Below are 21109 nucleotides of genomic sequence, written 5' to 3' on the forward strand. Positions count from 1 at the left end.
TGAGTGCAAAACCCTTGTGGGTCCTAGCAAGGTGTAGAAAGATGGGAGACACCTCTGCACCCACTCAGGGCCAGGTGAAACGAAAATGACGTGTTTTGGGAGAAGTATGCTGAGTTGTAGTGTGTTGTTTGGGCACCAGATGTCACCATGCCTTATGGCTAGATGGAGAAGGGGACAGTCCCTGGTGAGCACACAGGAGGACCACAGCTAGAACTCAAGCTCTGAGGGAGCCTACCTGGTTCAGTGTCCAGCCGCAGTTTATTCTTTGAATCAATGGTTCCCACTTGAGATCTCCTTCAGACAGCCTTATGCACAGCAGCACTCCTGTATTTTGCCAGCCCTTTAGTTTTTAGCCTTTTCTGGGTTTTGTATGGTTCTCTTTTCCTGAGTTGCAATAAAGTACAGATGGGCGATGTTTGTGTTTTCTGAGGTCTTTGGTATGTCTGATTACAGAAACATCCAAGTAACAGATGCTGCACTTTTTTTTTTACTTTAGGACATGGAAATAGCTGCAGAAGAACTCCAATATGTTCTGAATGCTGTATTAAAAAAAAGTAAGTGCTGATAACCTCTACGTTAAGGGCTGTGAAAAGCTTTACAAAAGCTGTCATTAAATTCACTTTCAGATAGAAAAATAGAGGCTGTGTTATGGCTGCTGCCTGGTGTCCTCCAGCCAGCCGGGGCAGAGTCAGGAAAACATCTGGTCCATGATCTAACCACGAGCTTGCCCTGCCTCCAGCATGATCCATGTCAGCTCAGTGAGGCCAGTGAGGCCAGCTCTCCGTTGCACTGCTGCTCTGCTGTGGAGAGACAGCCACTGGCCTGGGACTTGTAAGACCTGGACATAGTTCGTGGCCTTGCTACAGGCCCTTTGTACCACAGGAAACCTGTCGGTCTCTGAACCTCAGCTTCTGACTTACGAAACAAGGACAGTATGTTCTGTCATGTCTTCAGTAAATACCTCTTCTGTCTGGACTGTGACTTCTCTACAGTGAGGGCTGTCTGCATCTTCCAGTGCACAGGTCCTCCCACAGCAAGGACTAGCAGGCAGCTGTCTCTGCTTATGAAATCCTATTTTCTACTTTCAGTTTATAAAAGACAGATTTGCCCAATGACTTCTTATTATTATCCCTTTTCAGCAAAGAACATCAAATTCAAGAACTTAACTCTCATTTCGTGCAGAAATATCATTTCTCTTATGGATGTATCCTTTTGAATAAGTGCTTGTGAGGCTAAATGAATACTGAATATATGTTCATAGCATTACCTGTCATGGATATGAGAGATGAATGTGGTAATGTCATGGTGGAATACTACCCAAAGAAAAAAATTATGTGAAAGTTGTATCCTGATTTTTATTTTAGAAATTTAGACAGACCATTTTCTACTGCAGACTTAGAGGCAGATGCTTTAATGCCGAGAACTTTTAAAAGTAAATCTCAAATTACTTCTGTACAGAACAGTGCATTTTTCAAGCGTGGCTTATTTGAAAAAGGCCTAGAAGAGATAACTCAAGAAAAGTCTATTGTCTGGAGGGTTAAATTCACCAGGCAGAGTTGTACATGCAAGTTACGGGTCAGAAATCAAGAATCAGCAGAGTGTTAAAGATTACTGGTATCAAAGCCGGGAGTTTTTTGACAACCAGACTAAAAGCTGGAAAATCTGGTCTTTCAGCTAGATCCTGGAACTCCAGGAAGCAGACATGTGGGTGAGAGTTGTCTGTCCAAATTTAGGCATTTGTGGTGTAGGTGTCTACATCTAAGCTAGCTTTCTAGACTTCCTTTGTAGACAGCGAAAGGGACGGTGTAATTATGCTTGTTCTGGATGCGCCTAACTGTGAGGGACGCTAAATGACTGCTCAGACATTAGGTGAGATGAATCACAGCCCTGGTACTTCCCCACCAGATTCATATTTTGCAATGTTCTCGTGCCTGTTGAGTTTGCTTAGCATGGCTTCTCCTCAGGTAGAGCTGGTTTTTGCAGTATACTTTCCTGATAGACAATTTTGTTACATGTGAAACAAAACAGATACAGTCTTAACAAGGCAAGTATCTAGCATTTTGTTTGTGTCTTGCTTGTTCAGCTGAGAAGTTCTTATCTTTTGCTTTTGCTGCTCCAGTCCATGACAGAGGTAACACCCTCTCAAACCTTTCTAACATAAAACCAAAACAGACAAAACTTTATCCTGTTAAAGTTATGTCCATAATATTAAAATTCAGTGCAGATCAGTCACCATGCATATGCAATGAGAAACAGGGGACCAGTCCTAAATTTCCTCCCTTAAAAACCAAGCTTCAGCAGGGAGCTGGTCCATGTTCACATCTCATCCTTACATGGTATTGGGACAGAGCCAGGGGCTGCATTTAACCCAGGAGCATGGCAGCAGTCCTAGGTTTACTATTTAGGATGTAACTAAATAGTTTCCATGATTTGCAATGCTTCCAAGCAAATCTCTGCATAGTTTTGAATAAATGGGGATACATCTCTTCCTCTGCTTTGGAAGCACAAGGAACGCAGACGCAGCCATCCCACTCTGGGCATCGTATTTGGAGCACAATGGAGGAGCAAAATGACACAAATGAAAACCCGAGTCAACACTGAGTCCCCTCTATGTCATATGCCACCAAATTCCCTGGCTACAGTCACTGTGCGGTGGCGTGGAGTGGGGGCGAAGTTCTACATGACCCCAGAAGAAGAACCTGGCTGGGTAGAAAGACAGACTTTTTGCAGGAGTGATAACATCCTTGGGATCTGTGGGTACCCTCAATAATGTCACCCGTATAGGTGCTTAAATAATGGCAGGCATTAGCTAGACACCACTTGGCACGTTTTGAGCTTTGTGAATGCTTGCTGAGCTAGTGTCCCTCTGAGCAAGGGCTTTGTCCTGGCAAGTAAGGTGGAAGGGAGAAGGGGAATGGGTCCATTCCTGATTTAGCATTTCAGAGCAAGTGCCCCATCCTGCAGCTGAGCTGTGCTTGGACGACATCAGTGACTCAGTAAAATAAGTATTAAGACCCTCACGTTTCAGGCAGAGGGAAGGCCAGGCAGATCTAATCACTGCCCCTCAGAACTGCTGTACAGGTACTTTTTTCAGACCAGAAGGACCAGATATTGCCAGCCTCATCCCACAACTCCCATTAATTTTTGACTGAACCATTGCAACAGAGCCTGGTCTCTAGTTAAAAATACAGACTAGCACACTGATTGACTAACTCCTTTGAGTACAGTAGCAATTTGTTTTAATCAGGAAATTAAATTCCCTGAATCATTTATATCCCATTTACATCCAAAGCTGTTCCTGCCTTAGAACAATCTGTCTTTCTTTCTCCCGTGGAGCCTGCATTGCTCAGCTGTGTTTTTATATCACAGAATGTTCCCCAAGTATCCCAGCCACAGCCATGACTGTAACTGCTCAAGCTGCACCTCATGAGAAATCCCAATATCGGTTTCAGCAGCACCATAGGCTTTCCAGGCAACTTAACATTTTCTGCTTAAAGGAACAGCGCTGATAAATTCAGGTAGAATTTGGACCTTATGTAACAAATCCTTTTCCTTAATTCAGATTACCAGACCAGCGGCAATGGGAAACTGGAATTTAGTGAGTTCAAAGTTTTCTGGGAAAAAATGAAGAAATGGATAGTAGGTGACATTATTCATTGTATTTGTTTCTCCATTTCATTAGCTATTTCCTGCATAGTTTATTATGTATGTGCAGACAAAAATGGAGACAGGAGTGTTTACAAGCCACGAATTTTAACTCAAAACAAATGTTTTAAAAGTATGGAGGCTTGTTTTGGATAGCCAAAGACATTCTTAGCTTTCCATGATGCTAAACCATAATGGTTTTCTGGAAATAACAGAGATTTTTGCAAGCAAGTCAACTATGTTTGGGATAAAGAATGCAACGGGCACTAATAAGCAAGCCAATCAAAATGAAACTTAAGGATTTTCCATTACTGCTATTGTACAGAAGAAGAAAGTGATGATTCATGACTAGTAGGAAGCAATCAATTCCTAAGTCACTGCATTTCCATTATTGATCTCTCAGGATTCAACCGCACTGAAGTCTGGGAAAGTGTTGGTTCTAATTTTAAATACATTTCCCTGCCACTCTATATGGCAGTAAGAGTAAGCAGAATCAGGCCACAGACTGAATATTCAAATAAACACATCATAATTGTTTCCTCATGGTCGTTAATAGTTTCTTCTGAATTCATGCTTTACTCAAGCATTCAAAATATGCAGTTCTCTGCTTCTTATCTAACCCATCAGAAATGGAAACACTTTTTCTGGGTACGAATGGCACATGTCTTTTAACAAAGGACACATTGTTTTTTAACAAGGAGGCTTGAGAAATCCTCATATCCTGTAGGAAGATTTGCGCATATATTTGCTGGAAAATTTTAAGCTGAATTGACGACAGCTTTAAATAACTCTTATTCCAGGGGAGAGTCATGTTTGTCATCTCATTAAAAGGATGGAATTTAGCTCCAGCTTAATAATTATTTAATATTTAGGTCAAAATTCAAACCGTTTGTTCCAGTTCTCTTGGTTGTACCATGAATGTGGCTGTTTAGATCTTTTATACCTAAAAGCAAATGAGTAAGTGACAATCTTAACTTCATGTTAAACAATTTGTCTCTAGCCTTCAGAATTATAGAGAAAAACATAAAAAGAGGTTAAGAGAATGCATCAGTCAAGAGTTAAAAGACAAAGAACAATATGTCCTTCCCAGATAAAATCACTTTTTAAAAAATCATGGAGTTTTTTAAGAAGAGCAAGCCATTATTTTTGAACGCTTGGGTTTGGCAGTACTTGTTTAAGTTTCACAACAACCTATTCATATGACAAAGAGAACTGGGACCTAGATTTGCTCCTCAGTTACAAAATCAGACTGGATCTAGACCAAAGTCTTGTCAGCTTTCTTAATGCTTATGCTACACAGAGATAAACACCTTGCCTTCCTATGCCATATCTGTGCTCCCTTTCATATGCAAATACTGAACTTTCCATGTGCTCCTTTCATAACAGAATATCTTTCTTCAATTTGACTTTGATAAATCTGGCTCCATGTCCTCCTATGAGCTTCGCAGTGCTCTTAAAGCTGCAGGTAAGACAAGCACTGCATTTTTTCTGGGAAACCTGTTGGGCAGATCAGGTGAGGGTGAAGAGGGCTGTGACCAATTATGCACGCCAGGTGCCCCTGAACAGAGAGGAGGTCTAAACCCCAGCGAGGACCTGGGCACCTAGAGAGGACATTGAGTGGACTAATTTTGCCCCAGCTATCCCCAAACCTGCAGGGTGGTCAGTCAGAGCAGTCTTTACATTTTTCTTGAGCTCTGTTAAACTCAACAGGGCCACACACGTGCAGGGTTAGATCCTGAAACAAACCACTTCAGAGTCCATCTTGACTCAAGGGTTGGAGGAACACTGAGCGAGCTGTTTGTTATGAAGAACAGTCAGTGCATTTGTATTTCATCACAAATTATTCTTATTAAAGCAGCTAGTTTTGCAGAAAGCCCTCCAAATTTCAAGGAGACAGAATGGTCTGTCATATGTCAAAAAGTGCATGGACTAGAAACTGCAGTGACTGCAAAATTTCTTGTTCAGAGTTTGTTATTCATTGCAAGCTTAAAGAACTTTGTGGTCAGATTGCTTTCTGGATGGACGTGTGCCACAAAGTATCCTCTCATTAACTGGTTTTCAAGATTAGTTAGTAGAGATCTGCAGATTCCTCCCTGGCCTACGAGGTTGCTCACTTTTCCTTTGTGCATGTGTCTTTGGGAAGGATACCAACTCAACAACTACCTGCTGCAACTGATTGTCCTCCGATACTCTGACGAACAGTTCCAGATTGAATTTGATGATTTTCTGAACTGCTTAATTCGCTTAGAGAATGCAAGTCGTGAGTATCTTCTTCCTCTGGAATTTCTTGCCCTTTGAAAAAAAAAAAAATGTTCCACTTTCAGCTGTCGTTGAGCATGTTGCACAATATCTGAGATCAAGTGTGTACAAGGCTAACAGAAAGGAGTTGTGTTTAGCATTTGCTTTTAGGATGGTTTTTCTCCTGTAAAGTGAAAAATGCTCTGCTGCTAATGGAAAATTTCCCCATGTGAATAGAGCCTGCTTCATAGACTCTGCAGCAACATAGAAGGCATGTGAAGAATGCTGGCAAAGTCCGTCTTATAGCCTTTCTTGTGGCTCACTCATGAGCTTAATTTGGGATCACGGAAGTTCAAGGTTCAAATATTGCTTGTGCCTCATGCAGAGAGATAACTGGCATGTGCTTGGGCAGATATCTCCTGTAACTTTTACATAACTTATCCACTTTTGCCCGAAGATATGGTTCCCTGTACATCGAGGCACCCCAGGTCTCAGTTCATTTGTGCACAGCGTCACTCTTGTTCCAGAGCAGCAGTAGTAGAGATGGGTAAAATGCCTGGATAAATGCTGAAGTGATCATTAGCGTGGCTCCAAATTCAAATCAAACACAACTCACTCTATGAAAAGCAAAATCAACTTTCTTGCCTGTTTTTTTTGTTTTGTTTTGTTCTTCTCTTTACTTTCTGGTTGAATTTGTGGCAATACAAGTATGAAACTACTGAGAGAGAAAAGTCAGATAAGATATATAAAGAAATGCAAACCGCTTGGCTTCATTTTGGGGTATCATCCTAATCCAGCTGTTTAGCATATCCAGGACACCCTCTTCCACTCAAGTCCTGAAGCGAGACTTGCACAAAGGCTTTAAGTCAGCAAGACTTTTCCTCTTGCAAGGACTTCATTTTGTCAGAGCAGCTACCACCACCGAGCAATCCTAAGCCTTTGCGCCAGGCCCTCCCTCTCCTTGGCACGGCCACCCATCGTTGTGGGATGGGGAGCTCATGTATGAATATGAATGAGGTGTATTTATAGCAATGATGTCCTGTTTTTCATTTCAGGAGTATTCCAAGCACTGAGTGTGAAAAACAAGGACTTCATTAACCTGAATATAGGCGAGGTATGAGCACAGCTTCATAAACACTGACAAAATGATGGGGCTTCTCTAGAGCTTTGTCCTCTTGTAAGAAGCTGAGTATTTCTGCATGACACTTCAGGTGACATCTATGTCCATGAGAGTGCAGGGGGGGATCTGCCATAGGTTTCAGCAGGGCTGGGGTTTTACAGCGCAAGCACTGATTACATATCCTCTGTGCTATTTCCTTCCTTCCTTGCCCTGTGGCATATCGACAGCTTCCCATCTCCCTTTCTGGATTCTCTGGTTTTTCCTTCCTTGCGTGCCAGCTCTTGATGGGGTAAAGGGGAAGCAGCAGACAGGGATGGGGGGGTCTTTCACTCTCCCTGAATCCCCCAGGAGTTCAGATTAGCCTCTCCTGTGCATGTCCATCATCTGCTTCTCACACTGCTCAGCACAGGCTTCTTATTTTCTTGTGCTCTATTTGTCTCCCTGTTGCACATGTGGGTCATCGCTCATTTTACACTAACCCAAAGCTTCCTGGGGCAAGGCACAATGAATTCCCTGGTACAACAAATGTGGGAGCCCGTGTGGACGGCTGGGATGCAAACAAAATCACTGCCATTATTGGCACCTAGTGCTTGGAGAGCTCTGCCTTCTTCCCTCCAAACACAGAAGTAAACGCTGGCTGAGGTGTCTCCTTAGTGACAGGACATAAAAGCCTAGTGAGCAAAGATCCTCTTCTCTGCATGGGGTCAATTCAGGGCAAGGCACTGCTTTTGAACATCTTACCTTCATTTGGGGAAAGGGAGGGGGAGGGAGAAGGGCCTGAATTGATTTATTGTAAAGTTGATCTTTCTTCTGATATTAGTTTATCAACCTGGCAATGAACATCTGAAGAAGTCTGACTTGGATGCCGAGAGCTTCTTGCGACATTGCTGCCGAGAATTCTGCCACCAACAGCTGAGGTCCCCTTCACATGCAAACTTTACCAGGAGATTTCGTGCAGAGGAACATGCATGCTGCCCACCCTTTCTGGTCTCCAGCCTTGTTGATAAGTTCAACAGTCGGATCACATTTGTTTTTTTATTTTTGGTAAAGCCTGATACTGGATTTGTTACTGTGAGAGGCATTTGGATGGGGCACGCACGCCTTTCAAGAAGACTGAAACTGATGTCCCTGAGTGACCACAGGTTTTTATGAAATAGGATTGTATTTAGTTTCAGCACAGCACAGACTACAGTGATTAAAAGTCTTTATTGCTGCTTGGCTACAGATTACTGTAAGGTGCTTTTGAAAATATAAGGTTGCGTAAAACTTTGTTCAGTTTGGAATTTATTTCCAGGCATGCTATGTGGCTACATAACAAGCCCCCTGTTGTAGCCACATGAATTGCAGTCTGGTGGAGTGCAAACAAAGGAAGACTAGGGAATGTATGGATGAAAATTCATCCCTGAATATTTATGACAGAGGTCCCTGGTCCAGGCTTCCTTAGAAGGATGCTTAAGCTAAGGTTTGACATTCATCGCAGATTTAATTTAGGGAAAAACTGTTGCATCTTACCTTCCCTTAGTCCTTCCTCTGCTACCACCAAAGTTCCTCTGCTACACACTTTGCTCTGTTGCCAGAGCATGTCTCACAAGCCAGTCGCTGCAGAGTTGCACACAGCTTGCCTTCATCTTCAGAGAAACATGTGGCCACTGAGACAGTTAGCTCTTGTGTGGAGCCATTTTCCTCCAGGCTGTCTGAGATTGTGTCCCACACCAACCATGCTCCAGAAGAGCAACTACAATAATTTTAGATTAATTAAATGTACCCATTGGTAAGGCCCCGATCTCTGCAGCTATTGCTATTTTGCATCTGTGACTTACATAGTATTATTCATGTGACGTGGGTAGCCAGTGCTGACTTAAAAAATAACAGTAATAGCAGCCAGGGACTTAAGAGGTCTTCATAGGATTTGTTTCCCTGATTATCTTCATAACTTGTGTCTACTTTATAATGAACCAACTGTCTGGATTTGTTTTCTAAAACCTTTCTTGCAGTGAAACAGATGGCCCTAGAATAGCCTTGCATTCCCTACCATCCAGGATCACTGAGACAGCCAGGGGTTTGTTTTCTCTAGATTTAGACCTAATGAGCAATTCTGGAAGGAAAATCAAGCTGCAGTAAGGGTGGAGTTCAAAGAATGAAAAAACATAGGGACCATGATGTTTAAAATACCCACTTTCTTTTCTTCTAACAATTATAATCTTGTAACTACGCAGAAAATGCTCTGGAGCTAACTGGAAGCTGAGCAAAAGCTAATGGTTGCAGTATTTGATTAACCGAGGTACTCGGCCCCATGAGGTATATTGATTTTCAGATGTGCTGATTGTATACCCTTTTGACAGCACTGGAGGCAGCTGTCTAAATTTGTGAAAGTTTGGATTAAAATCTAGACTGTCCTATAAACATTTGGCCACATACTTGAAACAAAAAAATCACAGATCCTTAATTGGTTCATTGTGTGAGCTTAGTTGTAGATACAAATTTGTGGTAATATAGCATTGGTCACAAGCTATGCAGAAGAAAAAAGGTGTCCCAATGCCTGGCATAGCCAGTGTAGCCTTCTGTTCCTCTACACAGAGCTGGGAATGTCTTGACGGAATCAGGATTGAGATGAGAAAGTGATACATATTGAGGTGGGAGCAATGGGGCACAGGTAAAAATCTCCTCTGCATTTAAAAGAAAATTCATGCATTTAAGAAAAAACCACCCTGAGGTGTTTTCTGCCCACTCGGAGCAGTTGCCTGCTGACTGTATCACAAGGAGTTTGAGAGCTAACGTCTGAGTCCTTTACAAATCGAGCCTCTTTCCTGGCCAGCCAGCTCGCTGCAGAGAGCCAAGTCCCCATCCTACCTTGGGGTTTACGCAAAACCAGTAGCCACAGCAGAGGTGCACGTAAGGAGAGTTCAGCACAAGAAAACCTCTACGTACGACTGGGCTGGCCCAGGGCCACCCAGAGTCTGTTGTAGCACAGTCCCCATCTCACCACTTTGGCTGTAAGGAGATTATGGGTACTTGTGCTGAAAGCCTTGCTAAAATCAAGGTGAAGAACAGCAAGCGCTCCCCCTTGGTCTATGCACTAGACCGTTTACTTTCTGCATTGGACTAAGGCCCACCTTAAAAAGAGAAAATTAGCCTTAGAAGTAAGTGCATGTGAAGACAGAGGGTTATATAACCCCTGGTAAGGTGGGGGTTTTTTTTATTTGCTATTATACTGCTCGTATGAGTAACTGAGTGGGCGAGCGAGAGACGTTTGACTTCACAGCCCCATCTGAGTAAGATAGTCCTTCTGAGCACTGCACCCGCCCGGTGTTTGAGCAGGAGGACAACTCAGCACCCAGAAGCAGGCCTTTGGGCTTGCTGGTCTTCTTTTCTTTTAATCAAGGATCTTGGACTTAAAGCTAGACCTTGCTGCCTTCTCTGACGTGAGACGTAGATATGTTCGGCTCTGTACCATTACAGGAGCTACGGCAAACCACGTACGATGCTCTGAAAGCTGTGTGAGTGGCACATTCCCTAATGTGGTACACACAGACCTTGTCAGCAAGAACCGGCTCATTCTGGGAGCCCTGCCTGTCTGCTAATAGCAACATTAACGGGGAACACGAGAGGCATTTTTCATAATTCTACTACTGGAAAAAATTAGCAACCCTGTAGGTAAGTGATTTTAATCTGAGCATGCTCTCCCGCTCTCTCGCAGAACCAAAAAGCTCTCTCCAAAACCTGCTGCTAAAGCCTCAGGCCAGATGTTAGCAGCAGCTGGCTGCTGCCCTGGTGCTGGTTGTCTCTCCTCTGCTCCCCTGTGCCCCCTCAGCAGTCTCAGCTCCCCAAGATGTTGGGCAGTGCTCCGAGACACGGCACGTTTCTGAGTTTAAAAGAACAACATCAACTCAAGGCATAAGCCTTTTGAGAGGGGATTCATTTGGAGTTTGTCCTGAGCTCAGCCACCTCCACCGCCCTAACCACCCTGCTGGTAGATTTGGCAACGGCGTTTTCCTGTCTCCAAGGTTTCCTGCCAAACCTGTTGCTGAGGCCAGAAGGGGTATAGTTAGTGAAAACCACCATGAAGAACTGCCGTAAAAATGTAAAGAAACCAAAAAATAGTGAAATTGCATGCTGCCATTTCTCTGTGCAGAGATAGAAACTGTCAATAAACATTTTGGGCACAAGAGTGGGCAGAAGCATCCCATGCTTCTTCAAAAAACTTGCAGGGAGTGGCTCAGCAATGCTGAGTCTTTGGCAGCAATACTTGCTTCAGAAAATCATATTTTTTTTCACAGGCCTATTTTAATCCCCCCTAGGTTTTTTTTGGGGGGGCCTGCAAACACATGTGTCAGCATGGGGGGTGCACAAGGCATTGTAGGGGTGGAGAGGGGGAAAGAAAAAAAGTGAAATCTAGCCATCCCGCTCCTGACAAAGCCTCCATATTGTGGTGTGGTAGCATCAGGCGGGAGACATGCTAGAAGTGATGTGGCAGTTCACCCCATTTATAACAGTTGTGGTTGCTTCCAGTCATGAAAATTAAATATTTGTGAATAGATACTGAGTTATCTAAATCATTTTCATTTCAACTGCATCATCTCCCCACTTCTTCCCTGCCTCTCCCCTAAAATATTTGAGTCTTTGTGCTTTTTCACTTGTGGCAGTGTATGTTTTGGAAGCACATCAGAGTGCTGAGGGCAGTTTATAATGTTCCCAGTAAGGCTGGAACATCAACATTCTTAAAATTAATTACAAATACTTGCTGATTGAGGTAAACACACAAGCTGTCACCAATTGCCAACAACTATCTTTGGCACGTCAGCCACTTATAAGGGCAAGTGTGTTATAAACTGCTCTCCTAAAAACTCTAATTAATTTTCATCCCTTGCCCTATGTATGGTCCTTCAGGGGCACTCAGCTCTGCTGAGCAGGGTTTGGCCTCCTGGGTAGCCTGGATATCTCTTTGAGTATTATCCGCAGAGGCAGAGGAATCAAACAGGGCAAGGCCAGCAGCAGGCACTAGTCACATGCCTGTTTTTCTTCTGGCCCAAAGAATATATAGCCCTAAGTCTTCATCACCATTTTTTTCTTTGTTTTTATTTAAAATGCCCTGAACCAAAGTAAGATGGTGTATTCTTCTCCATCTCCCCCAAATACAGAGTCAGGAATGGTGAATATTTTCATTTTCAGGTACTTCATGAGAATAATCCAAATGTACTTTTTATTCCTGGTCCTTCAGGCAGGAAAAATCATTTATCCACTCAGACCCAACAAGGCGTCATGATCAAGAGTGTCCATGTCCCATCTGCCGGGGACAGAGGGGATGCTGTCTGCGTGCCTTGCCTGCGATGCAGCGTTTGCCATGCGTGAGGGCCAAATTCCCTCGCATCTTTGGGACAGCCCACCAGATGGAACAGGGATAGGGGGTCCCCCATGAGCACCACGTGGCCACCTCGCCTGGCAGACAGCCCCGTCCCTGCCCTGGGTAAGGAGGGCACTGCCAGCATTTTGTGACAATTTTATCCAGTTGCTAAGCAGCTGGGTCCCAGGGACAAAAATACAGCAAAAACAAACTGTCCCGAGGGAAAACGCTGCTCTGGGAGGGCACTCTCCGCTTCGGACCCAGCGTCTTCCTCTCCCTTCCTCGCTCAGGCACGCACGGTTTCGGGGGTCTGTGCCAGGACCTGAGCGAGGGCGATTGCACGGGCAAGGCTTTGGGAAGGGGCTCTGGCAGCCAGGGTCCAGGCTGAACTGTCTTCTCTGCTCGAGGGGGTGGCAGCCTGTGGAATGACGAGGGCACAGACCTCTTCCAGCCCCCCCCAGCTGCAGCCCTGTCTGTGCAGGACAGCATTAAGCACCGCTAGGGCCAGGGAGCAACGCCGTGTCCAGCTCTCCAGCCCAGCACTCAGGGCACCCGCTGCTGGGATGCAGTTTCTGCTCTCCTCGATGGTTAAGTGTTCTACGGCATATGTTCCCATTGTCTGACCAGCAGGACCAGCAAATCATGCATTTAAATGCTTATATGCTCCCTCCACCATGCCTCACCTCTCAAAGGACTACTTTGGTTCAGTGCAAAGCGGAGTAGCTCCAGCTCAAGGAGCTGAGACCCTTACCACCACACCACGGTGTCTCATATCCCAGTGGTTGGAGCAGAAACAGGAGATACGGGCTCAAAACCCTGAGCAATTCAAATAACATTTACCCTTCTCTAGTATCCTCTAGCTGTAAGACACTCGGCCTTTCTGCATCAGTTTAATACTCAAATGAAAGGCTGTCAGCCATCCAGGAATTAATCTGTGGGACCTTTAGAAAGACGCATCCCTTCCACACAGCATGCAAGAGTGGGATGTGCCATACCTCAGCAGGGCATTTTAGAACACAATACTGTGTAGCAAAACCATTTATTGTACAAGGGAGCACCAACACGAGTCTGCAGGGATGCAGCCACATTGCACTACAACCCCCTTGGTCATCCAGCAGCAGGCTGCTGGGACGGGCACCTCAGCATCTGCTCCAGCTTGAAAACAGATTATCTGGTGCCAGAGAGAACGGATTTATCATGACTGATCCCATTCATTTCCTAGAGGACACGCCAAATGATTGAAATAGAAATGGGGTCAGCAATTAATAGGGTAGCTCTCAGTCGCTGTCACCATATGGTGATACGATGATGGCCGGTTTACATATTTACCTGATAAATAGCTTAGCGAAAGTTTTAGCAGAGCACAGGTCAAGGAGAGTGAAGACAAAACTCGAGGGGCCGTTGTACAGAAACTGCCACCCTCACAGATTTCTTCTCCAGCGTGAAAGCGTGCGTGAATATTTCTCCCTTTTCAGGGAGGGTTTCTTCATGTCACTGGGGAAAGGGGAGAGGGTGAGTCGCGATCAGCTGCAGCCTCAGCTCAGCTTTCTGTCCTGCCCGGCTCAGCTGGAGAGTGTCTGACTTTATTCCTCACAAGGACATCATATATGCTACATTTTCTTGAACTGAGGTAGGCAAACATTTGAGTACAAGAAACAGAGGTTGAGAAGTGTCTTTATGAAGGTGCCTCAATGGCAGTGACCCAAACCGTGTCCTACGCTGGAGCCAGGAGCTCTGGGACATCTTCAGTACTGCCACCACAAGGGCTGTTTCAGTTTCTGATCTTTTTAAGAAGTCCGACTTTCTCTGCAGCTCATGGGTAATGCCTCCCCAACGCAACCCATGGTGCTCTTAGAGAGATGTTATTCCTTCCCGAGGCAGGAAATTTCAAGCTTGTCAAAGCACTTTTCTGAGCCAACAAGAGCTACAGTAGAAAAATTTTAATCAAAAACAGGTGGACAGCTGGCTGCCTGGCTGAAAAAGCGTCACAGCGCAGTTTACTTAACCCCGGGGGGAAAGACGTGTACTCAGTGTGAGGAAAAGAAAATGAGCGCTGGGCTGAGTGCGACATGGTGAGGAGCTCCATCTTCTTGCTCCATGCAAGTAGCTGGGAGCGATGGATCCCTCAGCAGCTTGCACTGCTGTCCACAAACATTTCATTGCAATTCTGGCTTAACTGGGTGGCGATCCAGTTTGCCTAGCCCACGAGGGAGCAAATGTGCTGCTCCCTTCTGCCAGCGCGATGAAAGCACGCCAGCCATAAACAGCCATGATAGTCGCGGGTTTAAGCCTTGGGAACAGAAGCAAAGGCTCCATCCCCACCCCAAAGGGTCTGAGGAGAAGAGACCTGTTTGTCAGGGGGACTGAGGAGCCCACCGATGTCGAGAGACGATGGATGGGACAAGTCCCTCTGGGAAAAGGAGGCCATCTGTGTGCAGCTTCTGGGGATGGGACAGTGGTCGTCGTTATTTCAGCCTATAAAGACCTTCAGTAAAATCATTTAACCTTAGTAGTCAAACCCCCATGGTCGGCATTGGAAAGAAACTTCCCCAACTGCATATAAATTTTGCATTCAAGCTGATCTCATGCACTTCCAGGCACATCCTAGAGGGCAGCCATCTAACTTCTGCATTGCCTAAAACCAGCTGCCTATTTGGGAGTAAAAAAACCACTCATGGTGTCAAAGCCCACCTGAAGAGCTGCGCCCACAGAGCGGCTTTGCTGCTGGGATGCAGCCACGTTGCACCCCAAAGACCTCAATAAGGATGGCCTGAGGGGCTGGGTAGGCAGCGGCTGGACCCCTCTGTTGTGGGTGGATGCAGGGATGTACCCACAACACCCAAGGCACAGGGACAAAATGCCCACGTAAGGCAAACATGACCCTGTCCTTATTTTCCTTCGCAGACCACAGCAAATTTCTCCAGCAAGATGCCATTACCACGTAACACTTGGGACCTAAGACGGCCCAGGAGGCACCAGACAAAGTGCTTCTGCCCTGGTTATGGCAGAAAGACACGGCCCAGGATTTGGGCTCGCTGAAAAGCTGCTCTGTGCCTCGTGTGAGGTGGAAATTGCTCCACTTGCTGCTCAGAACTTCAATCTGCATTAGAAAGACGCCTTCCTTGCTGGCAGCCTTTACAGTTGCGCTGTCAGTGCCACAGAATTTCATCTTCTCCAGAAACCTTTGAAAAAGTGAGACTTGCCAGCTTTTATATTGGAAGTTTCAGCTTTTATGATTACAGAGAACAACTGGGAAATGGCATTTGAGCAGGCCTTAAAGGTTCAGAAACCAGAATACAAATAAAGATCAACCCCAGTTTATTAGTTTTTGAAGTCTAAACCCTGCTGATAATTTTAGTGGCCCGAACTCATGGCTTGTGAATGCTTTGACGTGTCGTTACTGGTCCTGACGTGAAATAAGCCTACACTGGCTTTGTTTACAGGCAGGGATTTCCTTCCCTAATAAATGATTGAAAGTGTTCAGACAATTAAGTCTCCAGAGTTGTTAATTTAGTAGTTTCCCTGATCACTAACAACCAGCTCTTGAAAAACATTAACACCAAACTACCACAAGAGTGGGAATTAGTGGTTTAAAGACCTTTGAAGACCTAACATTAGTTTTCTAATGCTGCATTCTTTAACTGAGTGGTATTCCTTTTCTCCCCGTAGTCTTTCTGCTCTTGTGCTCAGATGCACAAACAAGGGAGGGAGACACAGAAAACCACTGCTTCAGAGGCATGTTAAGATATTTATTAAGTTAGGTGTATATACTTTATATAAAATATGTAATATAAATCTTTTTTTCATGAAGGGAAAGATGTAGAGCCGTGCGTGTGTGCCCACGTGGGGAACCTGGATGTGGTGGCTGTAAGGAAGAGCCCACTGTGGCCAGTGCCCACAGCAAGTGGGGGACCAACCACTGTGGGTGCTCTCCATCAACAAAACCCATCATGCCAAAGGCTCTATCAAGCTTGCATCACTTGTTTTGTCTCTAAACGGGAGCCAGCCTTCAAAACTCTGAATATTGGCCGAGTGGCTCGGCCAAGCAGGCAATAGCGAATGCAGAACTCGCAGCAAAATGCCCTTTTTTTCCAGTCAGGCCCTTTGCTGTGTAGGTTGGTGAAGCCTCTACAACGTGTTTGGTCATCTTGAAACAAGGAACCGGCTGTCCCTGATGTCCATCCATAGTCCTGAAGAATGCTCTGCACCCTGCAGGTATTTGCTGCTTATTTCCGTGCTTCTAGCTTGCATCCTGCATATTGCACGTGTAGATTCATTCTCAAATTCGCATTAGACAGCAAAACAAAAATATCCCAGGCATTTTTGCCTCTCCTTGGTGTCTCTCTCAATTTCCAGCCCCTGCAAGCCTCGGATTGGGTAACTCTATGCTGAAGGCAGACGCCTTCACGTTCCATCAAAATTATGTTTAAAATTCAGCACTCAGCCTTTCCCACCTTTTAGGTCAAGCAGCATCGATTGAGATGATTTATCAAGGTATGCTGCAACTCAAGAGGGCTTTCAGTGCTCCCCTGCAGATCACCTGGAAAGCCACAAAACCGACCTTCAGTGGGACATCGTCAGTGGAGAGACCTCGTGCCATCTCCGGGCACAGGGCAGAGTATTTGACTGTGTTTGCAAAGGAGGTTAAAAATAAAATAAACTAAAAGCTATAGATCCATGAGTAGAAAGTGCATCCCAAAGCAGCTCCACGCTGGCCCCGTTTCGGAGGTGCTGCCTCTCTTTCTGCCAGCCGTCAGCAGGAGCACGGGTGAAACGCCGGGTCTGCCTTTCCTTGGAGGCACAATAAGCCGCTGCTTTCCAAACTCAGGATTTTGGGGCTGCAGCCACCTGCCAGAAACACGGCACACAGAAATATCAGGGAGAGAGGATCCCTTGTCCCGGGAAGGCTGGGAAGCCCTCCCCAGAAAGGGCCACCGCATTCACACAGCCGGGATGTGTCCTGTCCCCCATCGATCCTGTTCCCACTATGTGTGAGTGTCCCGAAACACCCGTGGGCTACAGAAAGCTCCTTGCCAGGCATGTTTGGCAAGTGAGAAAAAGCCTTTTCTGTTCGTTAGTGTATTTGGAATACAAGTTTCTCCATAAACTCTAGTCAGAATGACTTGCTCCAGCAAGCACTTGCTTTTATTGCGTACCGGCAGGTGCCACCTCTGCAGGACACCTCGGTGTGGGAAATGCTTTTGGGTTGCTGGTGGTACTGGCCAGCTGCCATTTCGTACCACGGAGTGTCCCTGTGCAGGCCCTGGCATGAAGTCTATCAAAGCGTGGGGACATTTACTCCACTGCTAGCCCGTGCTTTTGGCTAGTGTCCCCGAAGACGTCTTTGCCACCATCTCAAGTGACTTACAAAGGTCTATTTCTTGCGCTCCCCACCATGAGGCTGCTTCCAAGTGACTTCAGCTGATGCTTTTTGCAGCTTTTCGGGAGGTTAAAATGATGCTTTGAGCTGCGTGCCGGCATTCAGCCTGAGGTTAGCGTTGCCATTTGATAGCAGGATCGGAGCCTCCTGCTCTCACTGGAAGTCTCGGAACAGGAGTCTCGATGTACGTTCTGTTACCAAGAGAATATCCGAAGGATTTCAGTGCAGAAAAGCTCTTTGGAATAACTTCAGTGCTGGAACAAAATGATGTCCTGTAGTAACAAAATCTGCAAGTTCATTTGTTGGGCTGCAGCTCATAGTCAACTGAGAAAGGGGTGTCCTCTTTGGCTCTTCACAGCGAAGAACTGCGGGCTGTGAGTAATTTGGGAAGGGAAACGCTGCCGTCACTAGTGTCCCTGAGGCTGAGACAGTCCGTGAGGGGCATGAGCACATGGTCTTTACCATGAATATTAGCAACCGCTTTTGCCAGGAAATGTTCATGTTCGATTTCTCTTTTCATTTTCTATTTCATATGTAAAAAAACTAATTCACAGGCCCCCATGGTCTTTATCTAGCTGGTCCTCAAAAGACAACAAATGTCAACGTTACTGTCCTTAGGCTTGTATGTGCTCTACACACGACCAGCATCCCCGCAGGACAACCTGAAAGGGCATCTGGAATTGAAGCGAGTGACCTGACCTCACGCCAAGTTTGCAGGCAAAGACCTGAGCGGAGGTATCCCGCGGGAATACCCCGATCGCTGCGGCTCTCGGCAGTCCACGGCTCCCATCCCGGCTCACTCCTTCGGCACCGGAGCAGGAGGGTGTGCTTTGGGGTGGAAGCCCAGCCCGGCCACCAAAAGGGACAGCAAAGAGCCGGGCTGTGCCGCAATCTGTGACCGTGACAGATGGAGCTGGGCCCGGCTCCCAGAGTGCTGCTGAAAGGGGAGACGTTGGCAGATTTTCAGTGTTTCGACTGCTGTTATCAAGAGTGAGCATTTCTAAGCCCCGATTTCTTGAAGTTAAAAATATACGTATGTATTTGCTTGCGTCCTATCGACACTTGGTGTCCTTCAGGACCGTGAACGCCCCTTCCCTACAACCACCATCGATTCTGGGTCCTGCTGGGCATGGGAAGAAAACACTTCACACAAAAATGGATCAGCCGTAGGTAAGGGCTTTTGAACTGAGCACCTTTTGGAGGTAGCTGGTTGCAAGCGCTGAGGCTGTTGAACTCAAAAGTGATTTTAAACATGACAGAAGTAACTTGAAGCCTATGAATCTTTAAACAGCAGAGCTCTGGATCAATTAAAAATCTTTCAGTGCACCTCTCCAGTAACAACTTGTTTATGTGCCACGTGCTTTTCCTCTCTCTTTAGTTGGGTTATAATTACTCTGTTTACAATGCTATGTGTGGTGAATGCACTTGCACATCTTGCCCCCTTTTCTTGAGTCAATCTGGCAGCTCGGGTCTGGTTCTCCCCCACCTCAGAGAAGTCACCTGGGGAGCTGGTTTGCGGCCGCTCAGCCCTGCACAGGTTGCCTGAGCAGAGCAGGGAACTGAGCCGCATCACCCATGTGCTGGGAGGATGCTGGAGCTGTTGGGTTTTGCTTTTTACCTTGCTTTTGCTGCCTTTTTTTTTTTTAATTTAAACTGCGAAGCACCTCGGCCTCATCTTGAGGCAGTGGGAAGCTCTGAAATGCTGGTTTTTCCCCTTTCGTGTGGCAGGAATCTGGTTTGCTCCCCCATCAGTCACAACGCCCGACCCTCGTCTCTCCAGGGTGGGTGAGGATGTGGGGTGGGTACACCGTGGGTGCCGGCAATCACCTCTCCCAGCCTCGTGGGAGCCACTGGCAAATTGTTTCTCTTGGGTGCTGGTCAGGCTGGGCTGTGTGTCTGAGGAGTAAGCGCAGAGCCAGAGCTCCGGTCCCTCGCGGTCTGCGGGCTGGTGGTGGGGTTACAGAGACAGGGAGAAGCTGCAGAGGGGACGGGGTGGATGGATGCTGCTGGCTGCGTACGGCGGCACGGCCGAGCCGCCGCTCCAGAGTCTCCCCGTGACGGACGTAGCGGGGAGACCGCTTCCGAAACGCTGGGTGCAAATGTGTCCTACAAAAGCATTTATTTTAATTGGAAGTTTAGTAATTTCTTCCCTAAGTATTTCTACTGCTTGGCCAAAACTGGTGTCTAAAATTAGCTTCCCCAGATAAAGACATTTTTGTCATATTTGGTACATTCCTATCCGAACACTGAAAGCCAGCTGTTCGGGCTGGGTTAGGGAGACAAATCTGTTTGTTTGTAACTATACTGATCTGGTATTGTTAGTCCTGGAATTAATAGCTTTTTTATCTGTCTATATCCTATGCTCATTTTTTCCATACTAAGAGAATGCCAGAGGAAGCATTATAAGGGCTACATAATTAAAACCAGAAGTGCCTCCCAGTGAACTTAACAGTAAATGCTAATGGCATTTCTAGCAAAAGTAGTGCCCTGGGGGACTCATTGCAAATGAACTAAGGAGGACTCAGCGCTGCTGCTTTTATGGATTTCAACTGATTGTACAGTTGAAAGGAGTCAGGATTTGGATTTTTTTTCATGTCAGTTGAAGTTCTCTGTAACTGCGGTCCCCAACTGTTGGGTAAAACCTGGGACGCCAGATTCAGAAGCCACCCCTGACTCTGCTGCTTATCCTCATCTAACTTGCCTTACCATCATGACCCAGTTTTGCCATTTACTCTTCTGGCTCTACACTGGTCAAAGTCATTTGACTTCAGGGAGCGGTGCTGGAGTGAGAAAGGAGCTGGGCTCTGGTGTGAGGAAAGGGCAGTGGGAGGCTGGTGACCTTGCGGTCCCTCCCCGATGCCCACCTCCAGGCTGATGCCAGCAAAGGGACGGAGGGCTGGCTCTGCACATCTCAGGGCTCTGCACCCTTTAGTGTGGAAAAAAAAAAAAAAAGGATGTTGAGAGGGACAAAAATAACATATTTAAAGAATGCCCACAAAAATCCAGCGGTCTCGTAATGGCCGTGCTTTGCAAATACTTCTGTGCTTGATTTTCCAGGCATGCGTGAGAAGTTTGCACAGGGAGTTTTAAAGTGAGTGTTTTAGGAGACTTTGCTGTAACTGGGGAAGCTTTCCTGTGGCCTGGCCACCGAGGTGCTTGCTGCAGGGGTGGGGGCTTTGGCAAAAAGGCAGAAAATTGGGGAGCGGCTAACAGTTCCCGATGAAATGCTCTTCTGCACTGAGGGTCATGAGGGTTGCACTGGTGGGCTGCAGACGGGCTCGGGTGCCTGCCTTACATGCTACTGACAGCTAAATGCCTCGAAGGGAAAGCAGCCCGTCCTGGCACAGGGCCTTATGCTAAACTGCTTCTGCAATAATAAACCATG

At 46.1% G+C, this 21109-nt stretch overlaps 1 protein-coding gene across 4 annotated transcripts in view; it reads left to right on the top strand.

Moving 5' to 3' along the window:
• The window catches only part of CAPN9 (calpain 9), a 28362-nt gene extending 20207 nt beyond the window's left edge, over positions 1-8155 (top strand). For all 4 annotated transcript variants that reach the window (XM_075042068.1, XM_075042065.1, XM_075042066.1 and 1 more), the window contains 7 exons: positions 497-554; positions 1140-1204; positions 3571-3639; positions 5032-5110; positions 5789-5905; positions 6939-6997; positions 7824-8155. In XM_075042068.1, coding sequence (XP_074898169.1) covers positions 497-554; positions 1140-1204; positions 3571-3639; positions 5032-5110; positions 5789-5905; positions 6939-6997; positions 7824-7850 — 474 coding nt within the window. In that variant the 3' untranslated portion in view covers positions 7851-8155. The remainder of the gene's footprint in view (positions 1-496; positions 555-1139; positions 1205-3570; positions 3640-5031; positions 5111-5788; positions 5906-6938; positions 6998-7823) is intronic.
• Positions 8156-21109: the final 12954 nt, after the last annotated feature.

Source organism: Buteo buteo, chromosome 12, assembly GCF_964188355.1.
Source record: "Buteo buteo chromosome 12, bButBut1.hap1.1, whole genome shotgun sequence".
Classification (NCBI taxonomy): domain Eukaryota; kingdom Metazoa; phylum Chordata; class Aves; order Accipitriformes; family Accipitridae; genus Buteo; species Buteo buteo.